Source organism: Phodopus roborovskii, unplaced genomic scaffold, assembly GCF_943737965.1.
Source record: "Phodopus roborovskii unplaced genomic scaffold, PHOROB, whole genome shotgun sequence".
NCBI classification, from domain to species: Eukaryota; Metazoa; Chordata; class Mammalia; order Rodentia; family Cricetidae; genus Phodopus; species Phodopus roborovskii.
In genome coordinates, this window is record NW_026126469.1 from 15,918,005 (window position 1) to 15,941,579 (window position 23,575).

A 23,575-nucleotide genomic window follows, 5' to 3' on the forward strand; every position below is an offset into this window, starting at 1 on the left:
CCTTGGACTCACAGAGATCTGCCTGCCTCTGCCTCATGCTGGGATTAAAGGCATGGGCCTGGCTTTCAAATTTATATTTTAACGTGCGAGGACCCAGCCAGAGCCACTTGCTTAGTTTGAACTCTAAAAATTTATATATATTTAATTTATTGCTTTGTTTTGAACCAGCCTAAGCCATCAATCCTACACCACAACATGGAGGCTTTTAAGAGATTGATTACTCTTACATATATTTTTTTCCTGTAGGAAGATCTGAATATGCAAACAGTCTATAAGAAATGGACCCCAACATTCAGTATTTCCTTGACCAGCCCAACCATGGAATTGCTGGAGTCCTATCCCAGTTGGAAAGTTTCTCCGCTGATCATGGAGCCATGCAGAGCTTCATTCATGCTTAGTAGTTTTGAGGTTAATAGGGGTGAGAAAGCATGTCAATCTCAAGAAGACCCCAGCAAGTGTTGGTAGGTGACACACCCATGCACCCACCCACCAGGCAGCCCTGTACCTCCAGGTCGGAGTTGATGGAGGAGACCTCAGAGGAGCTGCCGGAAGATACTCTGGCCTGGATAACCTGAATGGGAGGGTATGAGGGCGGCTCCTGCAGGGAGGCATCTCCAGTGCTTGTCTGTCCATCACCGGGTAGCCTGGTGGCACTACAGCCTGCCTGCAAGGAGTGAAGGAAAGGGTGAGTAGGGACACTTGACTTACTTCACTTTTTAGCATTTAAAGCATGCGTGCATTTCAGTATTCCAAAGGCTGGAATGTGTGTGCTGCAGTGTCCCTGGACCCTCACTCCACAGTGACACACTATAGTCTCTTACACTTAATGATATGCCTCAGACATAGTTCTATATGCGATGCTATGGGGGTTGGTTAAGAGTAGCATTATAGATGTTCATAGCCCACTGAACCCTTACCGATGGGTACTCATGGCTGTGAAATCTCTTGCTTTTCCAGTCTGCACTGACATGGTAAGTCACACCAGTGCAGTGGTTTTGAACAAGATGTCCCTTGTAGGCTTTGAGTACTAGGTTCCTAGTTGGTGACTCTGGGCAGTTTAGGGGGTGTGGAATTGTTGGAGAAAGTACATCAGTGGGGTGAGCTTTGATACTTTAAGATTCGTGCCATTGCTAGTTTGTTCTCTCTGCTTTGTGTCTGCAGCTTCAGGTGTGAGCTCTCAGTTTCCAGTGGCCAGCTCCAGCTGCCATGTCTGCTGCCTTCACTGCTATGGACTCTTAAACTCTCTGGATTTGTAACACCTTCGTTCTTCTATAAGTTGCCTTGGTCATGGTGTTTTCTCAAAGTAATGGAAAAATAACAAATGCAGCCAGACAGTTAAGATTTCTGGGTACTCAGAGAATCGCTAGGAATTTTCAGATTAAAGGGGGTGTCCATTTGTAACCTGGACAGCTAAAGCATATCCCCCGGAGGCTTTGTCTGGGTGGAGCCCTGAAACACGGGTAGGCGCCATCCTGATGCCCTTGGAAGAATGGAGCTGAAATAGAAGCCTGTGGGTGGAGTGGAGAAGCAGGTGGCTTCTAGGCAACAGAATAAACCCTATAACCCCCCGGGGCAGATCCACACCCAAATCAACAGATGAACCAGGGTTTTCAAACTTCTCTATTGAGGATGGAGCTGTTGGTCCACATGACCTCGGTCTTCACGCCCCCTGGTGGACACAGGTGGAAGAGGCTGGGTGAAACAGCCTGGTGGTTGGGCTTCAGTGGGGGAGAATGAGGGAGGGGCACACCCCTTGTGTGTGGGTAGGGGTTGGGGACACAGGGTAGTAGGGAGGGCAGTTCCCCAGTATCGACCATAGGACACGGAGGCATGAGGTGGCTGAAGGTGAACACAATTCCACAGTGTTCTCTTTTCTGTAGTGCTGGGATGGGACCTGGGCCTCACCGCACATGCTAAGAAAGCACTCTAGAAGGGAGTCACAGCCCAGACCCCACCCCAGAAAACCTTCTGACACTTTTTTTTCTAAGTTCTGTGATTTGAGAATCATAGTTTCCATGCTTGGCAGTGGTGGCACACGCCTTTAATCCCAGCACTCAGGAGGTGGAGGCAGGAGGATCTCTGTGAGTTTGAGGCCAGCCTGGTCTACAGAGTGAGTTCCAGGACAACTAGGACTACACAGAGAAACTGTGTCTCCAAAAAACCTCCAATAAACTAACTATCTATCTAACTAACTAACTAACTAACTAACTAACAAACAAACAAACTAACAAACTAACAAACAAACAAACTAACAAACTAACTAACTAACAAACAAACTAACAAACAAACAAACTAACTAACTACTAACTAACTATCTAACTAACTATCTAACTAACTACAAAACAACAACAACAAACTAACAAAAACTAACTATCTAACTAACTAACTAACTAACTAACTAACAAACTAACAAACTAACAAACTATCTAACTAACTATCTAACTAACTAACTAACAAACAAACTAACAAACAAACAAACTAACTAACTAACTAACTAACTAGCTAACTATCTAACTAACCAACTTCTCCTCACTGCCCTTCTTCTTTCCCTCCGGTCAGACACTGTTTTCATGGATGAAATGGGTATTAACTATAAATTCTCTCCAAACTTCATCCTGGGCAGAGGGAGTCACCAACAACCCGGCAAAGCGTCAAGTCCAGCTGTCAGGCACCAGGTCCTCTGAGCACCGGTGCACCCCACAGTGGTGCAGGGGCCACACCACTGAGCCACGTGGGCAAAATGCACCCGTACTGAGGGCCCGTGACCCGCAAGTCCTAGGCTTCAGGAGGAGAGAGGGCCAGTGCAGAAAAGTAAGACAGTGGCCAGGGCTTTGCTGAGAACCCTAGAGTAAAGAGAACCAAGGAAGAGGGCAGAGCAGTGGAGATGACTGCTCCCTGGGGGTGGGGGTTCGGGGCTGAGAGAGAGGCAGGGGAGTAGAGAGAAGGCCTGTGCAGTGCACTGGGGGAGGAAGGAAGCAGGCTGGAAGGCGGGAGCTCTGAGCAGGGGCCTAGTGGGGACACAGCCTGGGAAGGACAGGCCAGGGCCTAGGAGGCCTGGAGTTCCTGGAAGAGTTTAGATTTGATTCTGTGGGAAAGAGAAAGCAAGAGAAGTGTTTTAAACAAAGGCAGGCTAAGATGTAAGCTTCGGGGACTGGAGAGACGGCTCAGGAGTTTGGAGCACTCGTTGCTCTTACAGGGGATCCGGGTTCAGATTCTAGCACCCACATGGTGGCTCACAACGCAGCACCAAAACTCCAGCTCCAGGGGATCTGACACCCTCTTCCTACCTCATGGCCTCCTGCACACACACACACACACACACACACACACACACACACACACACACACGGTGCATATACATACCTCAGATGCACACATGCATGTAAAATAATGAATAATATTTTAAAGATGTAAGTTACATCTGTAAAAGGGCTTTCCTACCTGGTATGTTGGCATACACCTACAACCCCAGTGTCTGAGGTAGGAGGAGCTGAGTTTCAGGCAGCTTACCCTACGGAGCCTATCTCAAAGAAACAGCAGTAACAAAAACCCAAAGCAAACCAAAAACAACCCTTACAGTTGCTGGTGTAGACGTCAGGGTGAGACAGGAGTGCGGGCAGCGTGGGCCAGTAGGCAGCGTGGGCCAGTAGGCAGCGTGGGCCAGTAGGCAGCGTGGGCCAGTAGGCAGCGTGGGCCAGTAGGCAGCGTGGGCCAGTAGGCAGCGTGGGCCAGAAGACAGCGTGGGCCAGTAGGCAGCGTGGGCCAGTAGGCAGCTGTTTGCTATAGGAACTCCCACTCCCCTCCTTTTTTTGAGACATTGTCTGTGTGCAGCCTGGGTTGCTTTTACATAGCCCAGGCAACACTTTGTTTTGTTTGTTGCAGGGTTTCAGTATATCCTGGGTGTTGACGCACTGTGTGGCCCAGGTTGACTCTGAACTTGGAGCAATCCTCTGCCTCGGCCCTCCAACACGGGACTACAGGTTTCATTAGCTATTTTAAAAGAAGCCTTTGCAGGACCAACAAACGGACTGGCTAGGAAGAGGACGGAGCAAGGGGAAGGCAGAGGGGATGGGCTTGAGCGACTGCATAGGTGGGGGCAGCACTTCCTGTGATGCAGAAGGAGTGCATCTTGGCGGGGAAAGCCTGAGCAGTGTGGATGTAGCGAAAATGAGATGTCACGTGGTGCCGTGAACAGGCATGTGGGCATCTGGGACCGGAAGTAAGGAGAGCAGCAGATGCATCCTGGGAGTCAGCAGGAGCTAGGAGCAGGCAGTGGGAGTGGGGTCTGCATGAGCACAGCAAGAGGAGGGAGCACTCCCCAGCAGGATTGAGGCAATCCCAGTCAGAGGGCAAGCTAACAGTGAGTGGGTATGAAGGTGGCGAGAAAACAGGGTTGGGGCCAGAGTCAGCATCTCTTCCCAGCCCCTTCCCTCTTGAAGGCCTAGAAGATAGTCCAGAGCCCTGCAGCCCCTTCCCCAACTCTGTTCACAACTCTCCGCATTTCCATCTACTCCAGACTTAACCCAAAGTCTCACCACCTCTTCCCGAGACCAACAGTCACCCCTGCTGACCACCTGCTTCTAGTCACTTCTCCCTGCCTATCTGCCGCCTAATGATGGTTTAGACATGCACAGGTGACTTTGAGCTTAAACACAAAGCCTCCCCAGCAGTCACTACCCTTAGGATGACAGCTGGATACCATCCCTGGTCCCCTGTCTCCTCTCCATCTTTTACATGCATTGCATTCGGAGAGGGACCAAAACGTGTTTCTTTGATATATGGATTATTTTAAGTTAAAGACAAGTAAAAACTAATACAAACAGGAGAGACTCTTTGCCATCTCATAACTGCCTAACAGTACAGTCATCCCTCAGAATGGGAACCCCTTCCAGGACTGCCAAGGATAGTGAAACTCAGGGTGCTCAAAGCCCCTTACATAGGATGGTGCTGAATTTCGAAGATCTCTGTGAGTTCAAGGTCAGTCTGGTCTACATAGCAAGTTTCAGGCCAGCGAGAGCTACCTAGTAAGCTAAGAACCTGTCACGTGAGGGGGTGGGGGGGGATAAAAACACAACAAAAACCAAACACAAAAACAAAACAAGACGAAGAACTACTCCAGATGAGCCAAAGCCCTTAATGTAAGACCCAAAACTCTGAAATTATTAGAGGAAAGGTGGGTAAATTACTTTAAGATACACACATAGGCATGAATTTTCTGAACAGGACTCCAATCACTCAGGGGTTGCTAAGTGGAACCTCATAAAATTAAAAAGCTTTTGAACTGCAATGGAAATAGTTAATCAAATAAAGAGATAGCCTATGGAAGGGAAGAGAAATCTTTGCTACTTGACATTACTTTCTGGTCTATATAATAATAATATTAGCTATCTATACAGCTGACATTAACATCTAAAATATTCAAAGGGCTGGAAAAAAAACTCAACAATAAGAAAACAATCACTCAATCAATAAATATTCTAGTGAAGTGTACAGTCTACAAAAGATGTAATATAAGTGATCAATAAGCATACAAAGAGTGTTCAACCTCACTATCCATCAGAGAAGTCCTAATACATTGAAATTGTGTCTCACCCCAGTCAGAATGGTTGTCATTAAGAAAATGAACAACAGGTCTGGGGAGATGACTCAGCGGCTGAGAGTACATGCTGCCCTTCTAGAGGGCCTGAGTTCAGGTCCAAGCCCCCACATCACATGGCTCACTACTGCCTGTAATTCTCTTCTGGCATACACACACACACACACACACACACACACACAGAGAGAGAGAGACAGAGACACAGAGAGAGAGAGAGAGAGAGAGAGAGAGAGAGAGAATGAAAAAGGAAACAATGAATGCTGACAAAGACACACACTAGGGAACCAACCCTTAAACATTTACTGGTGGTAATATAAACTGTGGTGATATTTTGCTTTTTACAAATAAAGACTGTCTGAAGATCAGAGAATGGAGCTAGCCATGAGCTAATCATAAAGATTTGGAGGTCAGTACAGACAGACAGGAAATGAGGTAGCTGGGCAGAGAGAGGATATAAGGAGGGAGAAACAGGAACTTTCTCTTGTTTGCTGAGAAGCTAGGAGGCAAGGTGTGAGGTGGCTTGCTCCTTCTTCTTTCTGATCTCTCAGCATTTTCCTCCATATCTGACTTTGGGTTTTGTTATTTAGACCAACTAAGAACTCCATTTACACTAAACTAGTGTAGCCATTGGGAAGTCAGTATGGAGAAGTCTCACAAAACCAAAAGGAGATCTTGCACATGACCCAGCTAGCACTCCTGGCCTGGGTATGAACTTCTACTCAATGTGTCACAGAGACCCCTCCCATCAGTGCTTACTATGACACTATGTGGAGTAGCCAAGCTATGGAACCAACCTAGATACCCAACAACCACAGGATAAACAGTGTGGCTTACATACATAGTGGAATGGGCTTAAAGAAAAACACTGCCAGGTCATTTGCAGGAAAATAGATTTGACTCCAGATAATCACACTAAGTGAATTAAATCAGCCTCAGAAATGTAAATTATTACACTCTTTCTCTCATGTGTGGTTCTTTGATTTTATATCAGACACAATTATGTAAGTGTCTGTCACATGAGCATAGAGGTAAAACTGACTGCAGTGGTATGTATAGGAATGGCCTCCAGAGAATCACGTGTTTGGATGCTAGGCCCACAGGAAGTGCCACCATTAGGAGGTGTGGCCTTGTGGAGTAGGTGTGGCCTTGTTGGAGGAAGTGTGTCACTGTGGGGGTGGGTTTTGGGGGTCTTATAAACTCAAGTCTGACCAGCAGGACAGAGACTGCTTTTGCTGCCTGTGGATCAAGATGTCGAACCCTCAGCTCCTTCTCCAATACCATGTCTGCCTGCATACCGCCATTTCTGACCATGGTGATAATGGACAAAACCTCTGAACTGTCAGCCACATAGTAAATGTTTTCCGTAAGAGTCACCATGGCCATGGTGTCTCTTCACAACAATAGAAGCCCTAAGACACTGTCCAAGAAAACAATGTGAACTAAAGGGAAGAGGAGGCAGAAAGAAAAGAGATAGGAAGCAGGGGTGGTATGATGGATACTGTCAACTTGACAGGACCTGGAGACACCTAGGAGACCAGCCTCTCCTAGGTGAAGCATGTGAAGAGTGGGTCAGTGGGAAGGTCCGCCCTGAGTGGACAACACTAATCCCAGGGTCGGGTCCTGAGGCTGCACAGAAGCACCCATCTTTCCCTGCTTCCTGCCCATGGATGCCAAGTGACCAATCGCCTCAAGCTCCCCACCACGATGGACTGTACCCCCCGAAATGTGAGCCCAAATCACCCCCATCTCCCTGAAGCTCTCAGGGAGCTTCAAGTACTAATACATGGGGTGGGGAACATTCGGTATACATACAACATACATAAGCATATACACAGTATATACTGGCATGAAAGTATCTTTAGGAAATAAGGAACCATCTGTGATGAGCAAATACAATAAAAAAAGCATTTAAGTAAATAGAAGCTAAAATCTTAGAAAGAGACCTACTATATATATTTTCCTTTCTGTACAGTAATTCACATTTGTAAAAAAAAAAACATTTTTGCCCCCTGCCAGGTAAGCTACTTCCAGACACAGCTGTTGTCTGTCACCTGAGACTCACTGCAAACGAAGCCACTTCCCTCTCCTTTCCTAACCTCCTGACCCCGCAGCTCAAGGCCCTTTTTCCTGAGCCTGAGATGGTATGAAGCCTCAACCATCGGGAGACTTCCTTGGACCACATTTTTCTTTGCAAACACCCATATGGAGGTAACTAAAAGGTTTCTTTCTCTTTCATTAGTTCGATTCCCAGTCCTCAGCCATAGTACCTAAGAGAGCAGAGGGAAAAGAATGCTTCCTCCCGTGGACTAACCCTCCACTGCAATGCTGGAGAGCGCTAACTGGACCCCAGCAGCTGAAGTACCACCTCTTCCAGGAAGCCCTCCAAGGCTGCGCCCTTCTCACCATCTGGTTACCAGCTGTGACCCAGAACCACTCACCTGCTGTACAGGCTCAATGGTCAGCTCCATGTAGCGGCTGATGGCTGTCATTGTCCCCAGTGGTTTGCAGTGTGACAGGTTGGTGAGGGGCACCCAATCTGAGTTCTTTGAAACAGAAACAAAGGTAACAAGGAGAAATTATAAAGCCAGGAGGCATGTTCTAAAAAGAAGGCCTCTTTTATTCAAAAGAATCCATAAACCAGGCTGGGCAGTGGTGGTGCACACCCTTAATCTCAGCACTCAGGAGGCAGAGGCAGGCGGATCTCTGTGAGTTCGAGAACAGCCTGGTCTACAAGAGCTAGTTTCAGGACAGGCTCCAAAGCCACAGAGAACCCCTGTCTCGAAAAATAAAAAAACCAAACCAAAACAAAAAAAGAATCCTTAAGGTAGACATGGTGGCGCATGCCTTTGCTCCTGAACTCAGAGGCAGGGGGAGTTCAAGGCCAGCCTGGTCTACATAATGGGTTCTAGGGCAGCTAGGGCTACACAGTGAGGCTGCCTCAGAAGAAGTGGCTCCCCAGAATCTTTGTGTGCTCAGTATCTGGGAGCCACCACCGCAGGCACTGAGTACAGCCTGATTCAATGCAGTGGTGCTGACCTGATGTGACCTTGGGAAAGCCTGCTACTGGCCACCTTGGCTTTAGAGTAGGGACATCTGGTCCGGAGACCTCACTCTGTGAACTTTTGCCATCAGCAGGTGTGTCCAATCTACAGCCTGTCAGCCACACAATAACCATGAATGAACACAACCCAACCCAAGGTCATGACTTCACTTACAACTCTGCTAGATATATTTCTGTGTGGGTTTTTGTTTTGTAACTTAATTGTGTGGTTCTCAAGCGTGAACTTTGCGGATGACAACAGTGGGTGACAATGTCAAATTGGACACACCTACAAAGACCATGGCAGATACCCAAAGGCCTCTCTCCTGGTCTGTTCTGAGTCACACAGACCTCTGTACTGCCAGCTCCCTGGCAAGGCACAACTTTACTACAGTTGCTAGAGTGAAGATGTAACTGCCCCTACCCAGGGCCTTCCTGCAAACTCAGAGCCCAACAACCCACCTAGATTTTGTTATATAATACCTGTCCCTTCCATTTTGTCAGCTCATGATACATTGTTGAGCCTAGAATGTTCTGTGGAACAGTTTTACTTGTTATTTTTTCACTCACCCCCTCTCTTCCTCTTCCCATCCTTTCAGGAAAGGGTTCCCACACTCCTTCACGTCCTGCTCTGTAAAAGGGACCTGGAGTGCTGAGGGCCCCAGAAGGAGGTGACACAGTTTTAGGCCCCCAACATTTGTAAAGGGAGCTGCTTAGCTTAACCTTCCTACAAGCTTCCACAACGCTGTGGAACGACAGTCTTTTGATGAGGACAAATTGCTTGCTAGAGTCAGTTCTGGTTACTCATAGATGTCACCAGTCTGGATCAAGCAAAAAGAGTCAAGAGGCCGGGGGTGCCGCGCAGAGACAGCGTTTGTCTAGTGGGCAGAAGGCCCTCATCCATCCCCAAGACTGCAACTAAGGAGACAAACACTTGCCTCACACATAGACTCTCACTAGTGGCGAATTATCGCCATACAAACAAAAACAAGTGGGTCCTTGTGACCTGGGACAGTTTTCCAGAAACTGTCACACAGATGTGCAAAGGCAGGAATGAGTTCAGCGTACTCTGGAATTGTCCGGAGGTGGCGATGATGTCAAAGACGCATGGGAAAGTGGGGAAGCGACTTTATCAACTAAGAGTGGAAAAGCCCACACTTTAAAATTAAGGCACTAACCTAGACAGTATGTGAGTGTGTACGTCTGTCAGTAAATTACTTGAGTAACGTGAGTGACTATTTGAGTATCCAACTACACAACTGCAAGAATGATTTGAATCACAAAAACAAAGCAAAACAACAACAACACAAAAAAAAAAAAACTAAAAGAATTCTTGGAACTGGGAAAATAGAGGATCTCATTGCACTCAGGATCATGTAAGCTTTGCACATAAAAAGTAGTTTTTTAAGAGACCCTGTCCCCAACACTTCCCGCCTCTGTGCACCCAGCCAGCACATCAGACATTTTCTACCCAGAGAGACCTTGTCTTCAGTCCCGGCCTCCTGACCATCTTCTTTCTCCGCGCAGGTCAAAAGGGCTTGTGTGTCAGGGCCCTCTCTGGCTTCCACGGCAAATCCGAAGGCTCGTCTCATCTTGCTCTTTACCACACAGGACAGAAAGATGATCTGAGATGCAGAAGTTAAGGTAGATGGAAGTGGAGAATGTCAGCCTCCAGGTGGTGCCCTCCACACCCCAGCTGCCCAAGCAGCCTGCCCTGGTCCCTCCCTGGAACGATGCTGTCCCAGGCGGACAGAGCACATCTTGAAGCCAGGGCCTGATCAATTTTGCTCTATTGGTCTGTTCCCTGCTAAATGCTTGTGAGACAGAAACATTGGGAGACTTTCCTCGGGCATGCCTTACCGTGGCAGCACACACAGTGGGCCACGTGAAAACACAGGCTGTGGACCTTATTTGAAAGGAGAGCCAAAGGGGGCCTGCACACAACGCCGGGGGTCCTTAGAAGTCAAGACATGCAGAGATATGTGAAAGCAGGCAGGCTGTGGAAGATGTGATGACACCTGCCCTCACAGCACGTCCAAGGCCGAAGCAGGAGCATCTGGATTCAAAGCTAGCCTTGGCTACATACCAAGAACTTGTCTCATAAAGGAAAAACAATATAAAGCCACAGCTAAACCATTCTGGGGGTCACAGGTCATCAGAAGGGCGGCTTTGGGGGCTGTGGGGGAGCGCTTGAGAGTGGCCCGCTTTTGGATCTTAGACTTCTGGGTAATTTGCACTCTCCCACCACAACAGCAGGGTCACCTTCAAAGGCTCTCCTCCTGCCACCACCTCAGCCTCCCTTGCCCTTGAAACACTCATGCAAGGTCACCTGGGTGACAGACAGCACATCAGGCAGCACCTCTGGGGCCCCAGGAGCCACCCACTGAAGGCGGCATCTGTCACCTTTGATCTCTACACCAGCAGAAGAGAACAGAGCAGAATGAGCCTGTGTGGCAGGCCAGCTTACACAGTCCTCTCAGAAAGGCCTGTCAGGAGAGAAGAAACACACTCCTTCCCCGAGAGGGCATGATCCATGGAGAGATGCCTGGTAGGAAGCAGAACTGAGCCTGCAGCTGGGACCTTTGACCCCAAGGCTCAGAACCTTCCCACTTCCCTTGCTATTTTGGACAGCTCTGGGACAGACAATTGTCTTTGAGCAGGGAAAGCACTTGAACTAAGGATCACTGTGGCGGTGTCTGCCTGTCCCAGGTTTCAAATCACTGGACTGCTAGGCCACATGTCACCCAGCAAGACCAAAAGAGGGCATGGCAGGTGGGAGGTAGAATGAGGCCAGTGGCTGCGGGCAATCCAGCCTCCCCAGCCTCTGGGCCTGAGCGGATACAGCGAGGTCCAGCGCAGCTCTGCCCAAGGAAATCAGGAACCAGGGTGTGGCCTGGAGGAGGTACTCAGGCTGCCGGTCATGGGCCACAATGGCCGAGGCGTAGAGGAGGCCAGCCAGAGCTGACAGGAACCGAGTCCACAGGTGGATGTAGGAGAATGACTTCCCCCGACACTGTGCAGAGAGAGGAGGGGCTGGTCAGGAAGGATACTGGATCCTGAGACCCCAGCTCTCAGTGGCATATGACAAGCCTTTACAAGTGACCATCAAAAAGGGCACTCTGCCTATCAGGCGTCTAGCTATTGTTCAAGCTGCTGCCTTTGCCTGGCACATTCTTATTCATTCCTCAGAATCTGGCTTGATCTTAACAATGGGAAACTATTCCTACTGTTTTCACCCTATGGGGTACGAGTTCTCTTCTGGAGCCCATCACACCTGGCACATCCCTCTGACACAGAGGAATGCAAGAGTTCACACATTTAGAGTCCCTTTTCATCACTCAACTCCTGCCAGTGACTGGGAACTTGGGAATGCCACAGAAAATGAGGGAGAGTGAGTTATAATAGGGTCACTGCCCAGCTTTTCCCCTGGGAGGTCAAGGGATTGAGAGATGACATTCTGGAAGTCGTGAAGTCAAAGGGGACATTTTGAGAGAATGAACAATGGAGACATTGGCTCACGGAAAAGGGACATATTTGATATTTATGTAAGGAGTCTCCATAGGCATAAAGCCACTTTAGAGCCAGTGGCTCAGCAGGTGAAGACACCTGCTGTGGACAACTTAGGTTGGATCCCTGGAACCCACAATGCAGGAAGAAAGAAGCGACTCTGGCAAATTGTCCCCTGATCGGAACACCCGAGCCAGACTGCCAGCACCCCCATAAGTAAATATTCAAAAAGTCACTTTATATATACATGTATACATGCATACACAAGACTACATACTAAATTGCACAATATATATTTAAGTATATATATATGTAAGTACAAAATACGTATAAACCTGGTTTGCTTGTTAGGGGATGGTATTTAGAAAGACTAAGGTGTTGGCTAAGGAATGAAACAAATTTCAGGAGAAAAGTGTATTTTGGCTGATTTGTCTCATTTTTGTTTTAAATCCCCCAAAGAATGCTCAGATGGACTGGGGTGTGGCTTGGGGTAGAGTGATTGCCTAGTACATGTCAGGCCCTGGGTTAAAAGCTCAGTGCTGCACAAACAAACAAAAGCTGCTGGGAAGGCCACATACGCCCTGTAACAGCTAGTTTTATCCCCAGCCTCTCCTGGCTGCCACCTGCAGAAGTCCAGTGAGTAGGGAGACCGAGTCAAGCACCTGACTGGGGAGCCAGCACCCAGCCTGAGAGTAATGCCGCGCTTTTCTATGGTTCCTTCCCACAACCCTGGAAGCTTCTCAGAGCCATTAAGGGCCTATGAGTTCCCCAGCCTGACCCCTGTGCTGCAGGTCCTAGGGAACAGGGACAGGTAGTCATGATACTGCCCTTGTTCTCTGGGAGGTCTCCCTGACATGTGATGGCCCAGACCCCTTCCTGAAGACTCCCCACAGGCTGCTGCAGCCAGCCCGGGAATTTCTGGAGACAGGACTCCAGAACTTCAGGGCCCAGGCCTCGAAGCACAGCTGGGCTCTTCATGCACCCAGTCACAAGCCCACTACTAAAGCAGGTGCTCCTGGGAAAGTGGCTCTCTCCAGGCTAAATGACAGGCCCATTTCACTTCCGGGTGTCAGGGCTGGTGCTTGTCCGGCTGTGGAGGCAGGGGCTACAGCAGGTCTTCCACAGAGAAAACCTGACAGCTTTACACCCATCCCGGCAGAGCTCGCTCAGGCACTGTCCTGTGTGGTGGCTTTTCCACGTCCCCTCCCGTGTCCACGCAGCCCTTCCTCAGCTTCTGCCTCCCCTGGATCCGCTTGCCCTTGTGAACCACTATGAAAGACCACTTGCAGCCTGGTTTCTCTCCCATTCCCTGACAGCACAGGGGCCTTCTCTCCTACTTCCCAAGCAAACACTGTTTCCACTATTTGGAGAGCAGGGAAATCCCTCACTCTACCATCTGAGTCTTCCATGGGGCTGAGAGCTCCCCAAAGGCAAATCAGGTTCAGCCTCAATAAGGCCAGACGTTTGGAAATATCTGCCAATAAGACCCCGAGTAACTAACTGTGTTGGACTTCCATGCCTTTCTTGTTCCCTGCTCTAGTTTTCCTTCACTGCAGGAAGTAGGGAGAAGCACCTCAGACTTCCTGGAAGTTTTCTGTAGGTCTCAGGACTCCCCGGCCCTTCAGACTCTATCTCTCTCTCTCTCTCTCTCTCTCTGAGACACACACGCACACACCTCACTATTGTTGTACAATGGTTCCCCACACAGAGACATCACACCCCCAGCATCTCCTGAGGCCCCAAGACTGGTCACATGACCCATAGCCCCAGCCCCACCCAAGTCTCACGATATTGGAGAATGGAGGGATCCGGGATGCCCAGGAGCCAAAGGCAGCGATGCCACCCAGCAGGTAGCCAAAGACTTCCGGGTTTTCCTGCAAGAATGGATGTGTAGAGATTGTGCTTATGCGTCAAGGAGCAACAGACCCAACATAATGTCTCCTTCCAGTGGCAAGAACCCTTGCCCTCTTCTAGGGAACCAAGTAGATGCACAGGGAGGGAAGCCACCCATACTACCCCGTATCTTCACGTATTCCTATATTCAACCTTACCTGCAACAGACTTCCCAGCAACCTCCGCTGTGGCCCTCGGACTGGGGCTGAAGCCTTGGGGACAGCAGCCCAGACTGCCCAGCCTGGACCCAGGCACAGCGGCAGAGCCAGAGCAAACACACTGGCTCTCAGATGCCTTCTCCTCCTCTCCCTGCTGCCCCGACCTGTGGGAAACACCAGAGCCCCCATGATGCTCTTGGATGAGAGAGCTCACCAGATGGCTGGTGTAGGCTCTAGCCTCTGCTCCCATGGCTTACTATGGCAGTTCCTGATCCCATCCCCCCCCTTCAAAGCCCTGGGGTCAAGTTCCTCTTCCAGAAACAGCTTGCACCCACAGTGGCTACTGTTCATCTTCTTTTAATGCTAATATCTATGTAGATAGTAGCAGTTCTCCTAGAATCGCATTCCCAGTGACCATGTTCCAACCATTCCCGTCACTGGCACAGATAAGTAAGTGACTGTGTGTCAAGCCACCTACTTTGTGATTGGGAGAAACAACAACCAGAGAGGACATCCTCACAGATGATCTTAGAACACAGAACGTGCACTCTTGTGAGCATTTTAGAGAACGTTTTTCTTCTGAGCTACACGGATTGGGTTGAGGGCATGTTACATGACCCACCAATGTAACTGACCATCCTGCCTCTGGACAAGAGTCTAAGGACACTGCTCTCTTCTCAGGAACCCCCAGTCCTATGTACTCAGGGCTATTCATCCCATCTCAGTCCCTCCAGCTCTGCTCATGCATGCTGAGGTCATCCATGCTTCTGCCATCCATTTCCAGAAATCGTGTAGCTTGACTTGGTCAGCCAGATCTTCACACTGTCCCCTGAAGCCATATACCATCGCTGCTCCTGGCCTTGGCCCATTGTGGTCCTGCTTGCCTGTGCCATGGGTCCTGGTGTCACATGCTTTCCTATCTCTGAATCTCATCTCTCCCTGAGAGTCTGTCCCCTGAGGGGGACATCTTTCTCATGTGGCTGAGGTCAGGGACCTCATTCCTTTGTCTCAGAGTGTGGTAAGGAATAGGCACTGAGGGTATGGATAGACAGAAGAAGGAAGGCGGAGGGATGGCCGCATGTGACCACTCACCAGACTTCGACTTGGATTTGGAACCACAGACTGGGAAGAGGATGGACAAAAAGTTCACAAAGTCGACAACTGCTAGGTAGGCTCCCGTGAACACCTGTAAGCAAAGGGAGACAGAGCCTGGGCAATCCAGCACCGTCCCTCAGGGACCACAGCACAGTCACCCCTGGACACCCTCAACCGTGTGGGCTACACCGGGGCAGCATGTCTATGGCATGGGTAGCTTTTGCTGTGGAGCTATAGCCTAGACATGGAAGCTCTCTGAGCCTCAGTTTCCCGCTCTATAAAATCGGCATACAACCAGGTCTCCCTCAGTGACTGCTATGTAGATTTCTAGAGACAATTCATGGCAAGTATTTGGACCAGGACCTAGAGAGAGTCAACAGTACCAGAGACAAGAGCATCATCAATGGGAAGAGTGCCCATTGTGTCTTTGGAATCCTGGCCCTGGCATATATTAGAGGGTGGGCTTACAGAAGCTTCACTGTACCTCGGTTTCCACATCTGTAGCAGAAGAATGATGACAGCACCAGGGCAGCTTCAGGAGCAAATGAGTTAATACACAAGGAGACCTTAGCCCCAAGGATGCGGTTAAATAGTTAACAAACTCCAGCCAGCCATCCCTAGTGGCCATGGACAGAGCCTCATTCTATCCCACAGGCCAATGGGAAGGGAGTCTGCCCCGAAGCCATCATGGCACTGTTCTGACCACTAGGCTGTCCTCCTTTATCTCTACCTGTGTGGTCACAAAGGTAAAACCATGAGTTCCTTGCAGTAGGGATCGAAAAATATTCCTTGGGATATGTGTTTAGGGCTAGAACCGTTTATTTGAGGGCCTGTACTTTAGGGGAACTAGAAACTGCTTTTTCCCTGTGCCAAATCCCACATCACCACCTGGAAAAGGACTGGAGAGGCCACTGCCAAGTCTCAGCCCGGCAATCAGTAATGATAATGACTTTCTGTTGAGGGTCTGCTATGAGCTGTGTACATTGACAATACAGCGGTGAGTAAGGCCCTGTTCTTCTGATAACGGTAACTTATTGTGGTGGCTTGAATGAGAACTCCCCCACAGTTTCATGTGTTTGAATCCTTGGTCCCCAGTTGGTGGAACTGTTTGGGAAGTTAGGAGGTGTGGCCTTGTTGGAGAAGGTGTGTCACTGGGGGTGGGTTGGTCTTGAGCTTTCAAAAGACTGATGCTCTTCCCAGTGTTCCTGCCTGGTACTTGCAGATCAAGATGTGAGCTGTTCCTGTCACCATGCCTTTGCTCTGCTATCATGAACTTTAACCCTTTAAAACCATAAGTCCCATTAAATGCTTTCTTTTTATATGTTGCCTTGGTATGGTGTTTTATCATAGCAACTGGAAACTAACTAAGACATAGTAAGCTAGGAAAGGTAAACTAAGACCCAGCAGAAGGGAGCTTGGAGCACTTGTAGAAGAGATGCTACAGTTTCAAACAGGGGAGGTCTTTTTTAAAAAATGTGTGTGAATACATGTACATGTTGCATGTGTACAGGTACACCAGGAGAAGAAGCCATGGGATCCCGTGGAGCTGGAGTTCACACAATTATGTTACCTGACATAGGTACTGTAGTCCCCTGAAAGGGCAGTGTGTGCTCTTACCCACGGGACATCGCTGCTGCCCCAGGACGCTTTAGAAGGTGACTCTAGAGGTGATGATGAATGGTGAGACACGGAGAGAAAGAGCGCTTGAGAAGGCAGAAAGGACAAGGTTCTGAGAGGAAACTGCTCTGCAGGCTTCCATGGCTGCCACAGAGAAACAGAAGCCACACTTGTGCTGGACATACCTGGATCGTGAGCTGTCTGGCTAGAATCGCCCCCACTGTTTCACACAGACTGGTCAGGAGGCAGAAGGCAGCACACAGTGTCGACTGGTCCTGGCCACACTTGTTTGTGCATCTGAGGTAGAGAATCCTGAGGTGATGAGGTGCAAACAGAACACAGAGGCTGTGAGTGGGAAGCGAGGCTGGAGGCAACGCCTAGAAAAGCCAGCTGTGACCTCTGTTCTATGCAGCGTCGTCTACAGGTGGAGAGGAACTGAAGCTCTCCTTGTAGAGATACCATCCTCTTCTATAAAAAGGGGGCAGCTGGGCAAGGGGCATGCACTTCAGGTTCTTCCAAGCATCGGTATGTTGTAAAACACCTGTGATCCTACCACTTGGGAAGCAGAGGCAGGTTTTGAGTTTGAGGCCAGCTTGCACTACATAGTAGGTCTCATCGTTAAGAAAAGATAAGGGCCTTCTCCAAATCAGGCTGGATCAGCATACCAACCCCTCTCCTCCCTCACAAGCTAGCTGTTGGGTTTTATTTCCTGAAAGGGAAAAAATTTCTAAAAGTCTCTCTCTCTCTCTCTCTCTCACACACACACACACACACACACACACGTGCATGCACAGCTAAGTATATCAATAATTGCCTAAATTTAAAAGGCAATTTGTTTCTTTGAAATTAGAGTGAAATTTATACAATCCATCTGTGCATGGGTGGCAGACTCTGCCAGTTGAGCAATGTGTGCATATTCATAACACAGGAAAAGCAAGATGGAGCGGCAGTACGTGCTCTAGACCCCTCTCCTTAGCTCTCCAAACTGCTGGGTTTTCTCCCTCCAGCCCTTGCTCCACCTTTCACACCCCTGGGCCACACAAAGGGCAGGGCAGACTAGCAGAGGCCAGAATCCTCTGGCAATATCACCCATGCCATCTCCACCACACTGAATTTCAGGTGTCTCCCTGCTGATTTGTATAGGGAATTGGGCCAGGAGCAGCTGCCCCTTCATTTATTCAGACAGGGAGTTTGGTGCTCACTCCATTGATTCAGTTCTCAGCATCAGTCCCAAGGACCATAGTTACAGAAGGAAGGCTGTTAGCTAACACCCTAAACATTTCTGGGTTTGCCAGCCCCAAGCCTGAAGCTCAGAGTGTTATCATTAGTTATATACATCTAAGCTCCAGACTATTAAAACCATTCCAAAGTCAAGGAGTGAAGAGTCCAATAAGAGATTTGGACTCAAATTATCAATACTTTATTTTAACCTTTGCATTTGAGAGAGGAGAACATCCAACCTAGGTTGCGGATCAAGTAGATGACAGATCTCTGGCTTCAGGCTAGAGGCTTTGCCCTGTGCCCTGTTGCTCTCAGGCATGTCCTCCAACCTCTCAGGGGCCAGGACTCCTGGACTGACCTTAACCTAGCCCACACACCACACCACGGAAGAGCCATTCTCTGCAGACAGATACAGGGAGAGGCGTTCAGGGATGGTGGAGCCATGTCGAGCCTAAGGCGGGGTGGGGGGGGCGGGGACGACACGGTACGACGGTACACGGACACAGAAGCCTTGTGCTCAAGCCGGTACAGCCAGGCATTCTCGGCACTACGCTTAACCTCTCTTAGTTGAGGAACAAAAGAGACGATGCTGTGACAAAAAAGAGGGTGCAGCAGAGCCCTCTTACTTCTGCACCCTCTGACAGCCCGATCCCTGAAGTCTGCTGGTGGGACAGGCTGGCTCATTGCCTGCTCTGTACGCAGGCTCCTCATCTGAACCTTCCTTAGGCACTGGGGCAGACAAGGAAGAAATGCAACCCAGGCCCAGAGTGTCATTCCCAGACTCCAGCCACTAGGCGGTGAGACTGCAGACTCTGAACCACCTTGGAAAGTCTGAGGGTTATCTCCTGGGCACTAGAGATGAGCCAGTTACCTCAGTGGAGATAGAGGGAGGACGGACCCTCCCCTCCTGCCTCGGAATACTTGGTTGGCACCACCCCAGAAACTGTCTCTGGATTTCTGTGTATGGGACAGTGTGGCTGAAGACCTGCAGGCTTCACTCTCAGAACCCAGGTGACAGGGACTACCTGGCCAAAACTGACAAAAGCCAAAACTGTGGCCAAAGCCGGATCACCACTGTCACACCTCTTCCCAGCTTTGGATAAATTAAAACTAGAAAACATCGGGGAACTTACTAGGGTCCCTAGGGTGAGTGGCAGATCCAGAGCCGTAATGGTGTTTAGTGAGCACTTACTAAGTCCTTTGCCCGCTGTGCCTCATTCGATCCTCACATTAATTTTATGAGGCATATCCTCGTTCACAGGAGGCCCAAAGGCCTTGCCCTTGCTCCCCACCAGCCAGCAGGGAAAAGCTGACAATAGAAGTTAATCCAAGCTGCATCTACTGCACCACCCAGCCTCCTGCCTTAGGCTCACAGCCCAGCTTCCCCGTGCTCGGAATCCACAAGGGACTCCACTTCATTGAGCAATGTCAGATCTGACCACGGAGTTGAGCTGCCTCCTGAACGCCCCCTTTGCGCCCCTTGCCCTAGGTTTCCTAGAAGAGCCGAGGCAAGTGGCGCCCAGTCTCCCCCGCCGGTGGCCCGCCACCCCTCGCGCGGGTCCCGGCCCCATTACAGCGCGTGGGCGGCGATCCAGCAGCAGGAGGCGCAGATCCACAGGCCGAAGGAGATGCAGACTCGGTGGTGGGCGAAGCAGCGGTCCAGGTAGTCCCAGTTCCAGAGCGGGGACGCGGTGCCAGCCCCCTCCTCCATGGCCCGGGCGAGCCTCCCGCCGACCCCGGGGAAAGTTCCGCGACCGCGCGGCGCCCCAGCCTTGCCTATTGTCGGGGTCTGCGGGACGCAGGCCGCCCCCTAGTGGTGGAGCCGCGCTCAGCCGCCGCACAAAGGAGGGCTCTGCCAACACCGGGTCCCTTAGCCGGATCACCCCGGTTGCCAAGCCAGACAATACTCTGGCGCTGCCAAGCGCTTGTCCGTGATGGTGATGGGATGACTCCCAGGCTCGAGGTCACTGGTTAAAAAGGTGCACCACAGAAGGGTGGGTGGGGGACGGAGGGCGCACAGATCGCCTCTGCTTCCTCCTTTCACTCTGCGGAGCCAGTCAAGGACATGCCTTGTGCCACCAGTCTCCCTGGATCCAGCCAGGGAGGGGTTAATTTTAGAACGTGCCGGTCCCATCCAGCCACAGTGCCACACAATTAGGTAAAAGAGTGTTTTCATCAGAATATTTTTAAAGTGCCTTTACTGGTTTCAGTAAATTTGCTTAAAGCACAGCACGACTGTCGCTCCTCTGCTTATTAGCGTTTGAGGCAGGGTTTTTGCTCGCACAGGATGCAGAAGCAGGAGGACCTCTGAATTCGAGACCAGCCTCGATCGGGACAGTCAGGGCTACACAGAGAAATCCTGTCTGGTGCTGGCCTGTGGGCGCTCCATCCTCAGCTCTCTGGGGAAACCAGAGTTCCTCCGTTCGTTGTCTTTCTAAACTCGACTTGGAGCCCTCCTCATGTCATCATATACCAGCATCAAGGCAGGGGAGCCTTATGCTCTCAGTTCCATATACTTACTCACTACTGCCTCTGTTTCTGCTATGGAGGCAGGATCTTATGTAGTACGTGTTAGCCTCCATTTGTTAAGTAGTCGAGGATGACCCTGGACTTTTGGTCTTTCTGTCTCCACCTCTCAGTGCTGGGATTGCAGGCCTGCCGGAGCCACCACACCCAGCTCAACATCTCTTTACCTCTGTATTATAGTTCCCCTTAAGCTTAGCATATACCCCACACACACAGCTGAACCAAATTAAACTACTTTAATTTAGCTATTGTGCGTGTGCACATGGGAATAAGTAAGAGTCACCCTGAGATGTGTGGTTGCATAGAACTGTAATCCTAGCACTCAAGAGGCTGAGGCAGGAGGATCAAAGTCCCAGGCCAGTCTGAGCTATATAGTGAAACTCTGTCAGAGGGGAGCAGGGGGAAAAAAACACACACACATCAGGTCAGTGAGGGCTCACTGGGTGAAAGTGTTTGCTGCAAAGCCTGAAGACCTGAGTTCAATCCCCGGGACCCACCTGACAGGAGGGGAGAACTGACTGTGGTTTGAGTAGGAACGGCCCCCATAGACTCACCTGTGTGCATGCTCAGCCATAGGGGGTGGCACTGTTAGGAGGTGTGGCCTTATTTGGGTGTGGCCTTGGAGGAAGTGTGTCACTGTGGGGGTGGGCTTTGAGGTCTAACATGCTTAAGCTATGTCCAGTGTAGTACAGTCTCCTGCTGCCTGCAGATGGACATGTAGCACTCTAAGATCCTTCTCCAGCAGCATGTTGTCTGCCTGCATGTCCCCACGTTTCCCTGCCATGAGGGTATTGGACTAAAGCTCTGAAACTGTAAGCCAGCCCCAATTAGTTTTCCTTGATAAGAGTTGCTGCGGTCATAGTGTCTCTTCACAGCAATAGAAACCCCAATGAAGACACTGACCCCACAAGCTGTCCTCTGAGTCACTTGAATGTGTTCACATGTGCATTCATGAACACACACACACACACACACACACACACACACACACACACAGAGCTATCAGCACATGGCTGCGGACCTGACATCCTAGACTGGTATTTACCCTCTGCTCCTTGGAGCACCTGTTCCTACTTAAAAGTGAGGGATGGCTGAGGGGTGGTGGTGTAAACTTTTAATCCCAGCACTCAGAAGGCAGAGGCAGGCGAATCTCTGTGAGTTTGAGGCCAGTCTGGTCTACAGAGAGAGTTCCAGGACAGCCAGGGCTGTTACACAGAGAAGCCCTGTCTCAAAAAGTAAAAACCCAAAGTGAGGGGATGGTGGCACCTGCCTTAGTGTTCTTGTGACACTAGAAATCCCACGGGTTTAAGCAGTGGTGAAAGTCAATCTGTTTGTTGTCATCTTAAGGAAGCAGGGTTCAAAGATAGTGAAGAAAACTGTCAGCTAATGACAAGGAGACCACAGCTCAGTTCTTGGTCGTTTCCCCTCCCCCAATACCTTGGGCTATCCCTGCTCCTGCATCTCCTACACGTCCATCTCTTGTCAAACCTCCTTTCCACGCGGGGTTCTCCAGTGTGGTAGGACTCAGCTCTGTGAGTGGGTTTGTAATTGCTACTCACCTCTGTTGCACAGGCTTTCTGTTCCAACCTTAGGAAGTTGCAGTTGTGTGGTTTGTTTCCTTCCTCTGGGTTATCGACCCCTCATTCTTTAGACTCACATGCTCAGCGGTCTACTTGCTCTTTCCAGTTGGGTCTAATTGAACTGGTCACAGCCAAATTCTTGCTTTTCCCTCCCACAGCTCCAGCCAGCCAGCACTTGGTGTCACCTGAGGTAAAAACACCAGTGGCAGAACACAGGCCACCCATCTCATGCTTTTGGCCAGTGGTCCCAGCACCAGCCCTGCAAAGGCCCTCTTAGAAACAAGGAGGAAATGGCTTCCTGAGAAAGATAAAAGATAGCGGTCGGGGGGGTTCAAGGGGGCCCTGAGACAGTGACAGCTTGCAGCCAGGAGAGGTCTGTGCCTGAGAACATCTCGGGCTGTTCAGAAGGCAGTCTAACCTCATCCCTGCCTGGAAGTTCCTCAGATACTCCTGGCCTCCTTTTCCAGGCCACTTAGAATCCCGCAGCAGCCCAGGGCTTTAGACTTTGCTTTTGGGCCACGGTTCAGACTCTGCTGAAAAGAAAGCCTAACAAGAGCCCGAGCCTCTTGTTCTCCTGGGCAGTGGGCCACCTCACTTCTCCCAGGCATTTCCTGCTGGCGGAGGCAGTGCAGCCTCCTGCATTGTCCTGCAGAGAAGGAAGGGCTGGGCCTGGGTCTCCTGCAGCAGCTTTCCTTTTGGTGAGGGCCCAGAGCTGAGGCACCGGGTTTCCTGTCTACCTCTAACAAAGTGCAGCAGGGAGAGGAAGGGCCCTGGCTGTGACAGCCTTCTGTGACCAGTCAGGGTCAAAGCAAAACACCCTGCTAGAGAGACACAGGCACTGACAGAAGCCTTCAGAAGCAATGCATCCCCCCCCCCCCATTCCTTCTTTCCATGTTGTCGTTTTCTAGAGCCAGGGACTTGAGCGTCATATTCCCGGCTCAAGTTCCCAAGTGCTGGGATTTCGGATGTGCGGCCACCACACCAGGCTTTCTAGTGTAATCCTGTCTGCTTTTAAAGCTGCTTCCCGAGTTCTTCTGGTAGTTTCCATATCCCTTTCCATCCCCTCCCTCTTTGTGGACAACACCTAATCTTTAGGAAAGGCAAAGGGATGCCAGCCAGCATTGCCAGTCGTTAATATTTTGCCACATTTGCCCCTCCCCCACCACGTGAAATTTCAGTCTCATGTCACTGCACCTCAGTTTGTGGTAGTCTATGAATTTAAGGCTCCCCACCTCTCTCTCTCTCTCTCTCTGAGTAGTTCTGGCTGTCCTAGAACTCACTCTGTAGATCAGGGTAACCTCAAACTCACAGAGATCCACCTGCCTCTACCTCCCGAGTGCTG

At 50.1% G+C, this 23,575-nt stretch overlaps 1 protein-coding gene across 1 annotated transcript in view; it reads right to left on the reverse strand.

Moving 5' to 3' along the window:
• Tmem44 (transmembrane protein 44) overlaps positions 1-19,951 on the reverse strand; it is a 29,957-nt gene extending 10,006 nt beyond the window's left edge. Inside the window, exons 1-9 of the mRNA XM_051191281.1 lie at positions 19,702-19,951; positions 17,092-17,218; positions 15,287-15,380; positions 14,195-14,358; positions 13,931-14,017; positions 11,479-11,649; positions 10,118-10,261; positions 8,035-8,139; positions 506-664 (exon numbers count right to left, since the gene is read on the reverse strand). Of these exons, the coding sequence (XP_051047238.1) occupies positions 506-664; positions 8,035-8,139; positions 10,118-10,261; positions 11,479-11,649; positions 13,931-14,017; positions 14,195-14,358; positions 15,287-15,380; positions 17,092-17,218; positions 19,702-19,838 (1,188 nt within the window). The 5' untranslated portion in view covers positions 19,839-19,951. The remainder of the gene's footprint in view (positions 1-505; positions 665-8,034; positions 8,140-10,117; positions 10,262-11,478; positions 11,650-13,930; positions 14,018-14,194; positions 14,359-15,286; positions 15,381-17,091; positions 17,219-19,701) is intronic.
• Between the last annotated feature and the right edge of the window lie 3,624 nt (positions 19,952-23,575).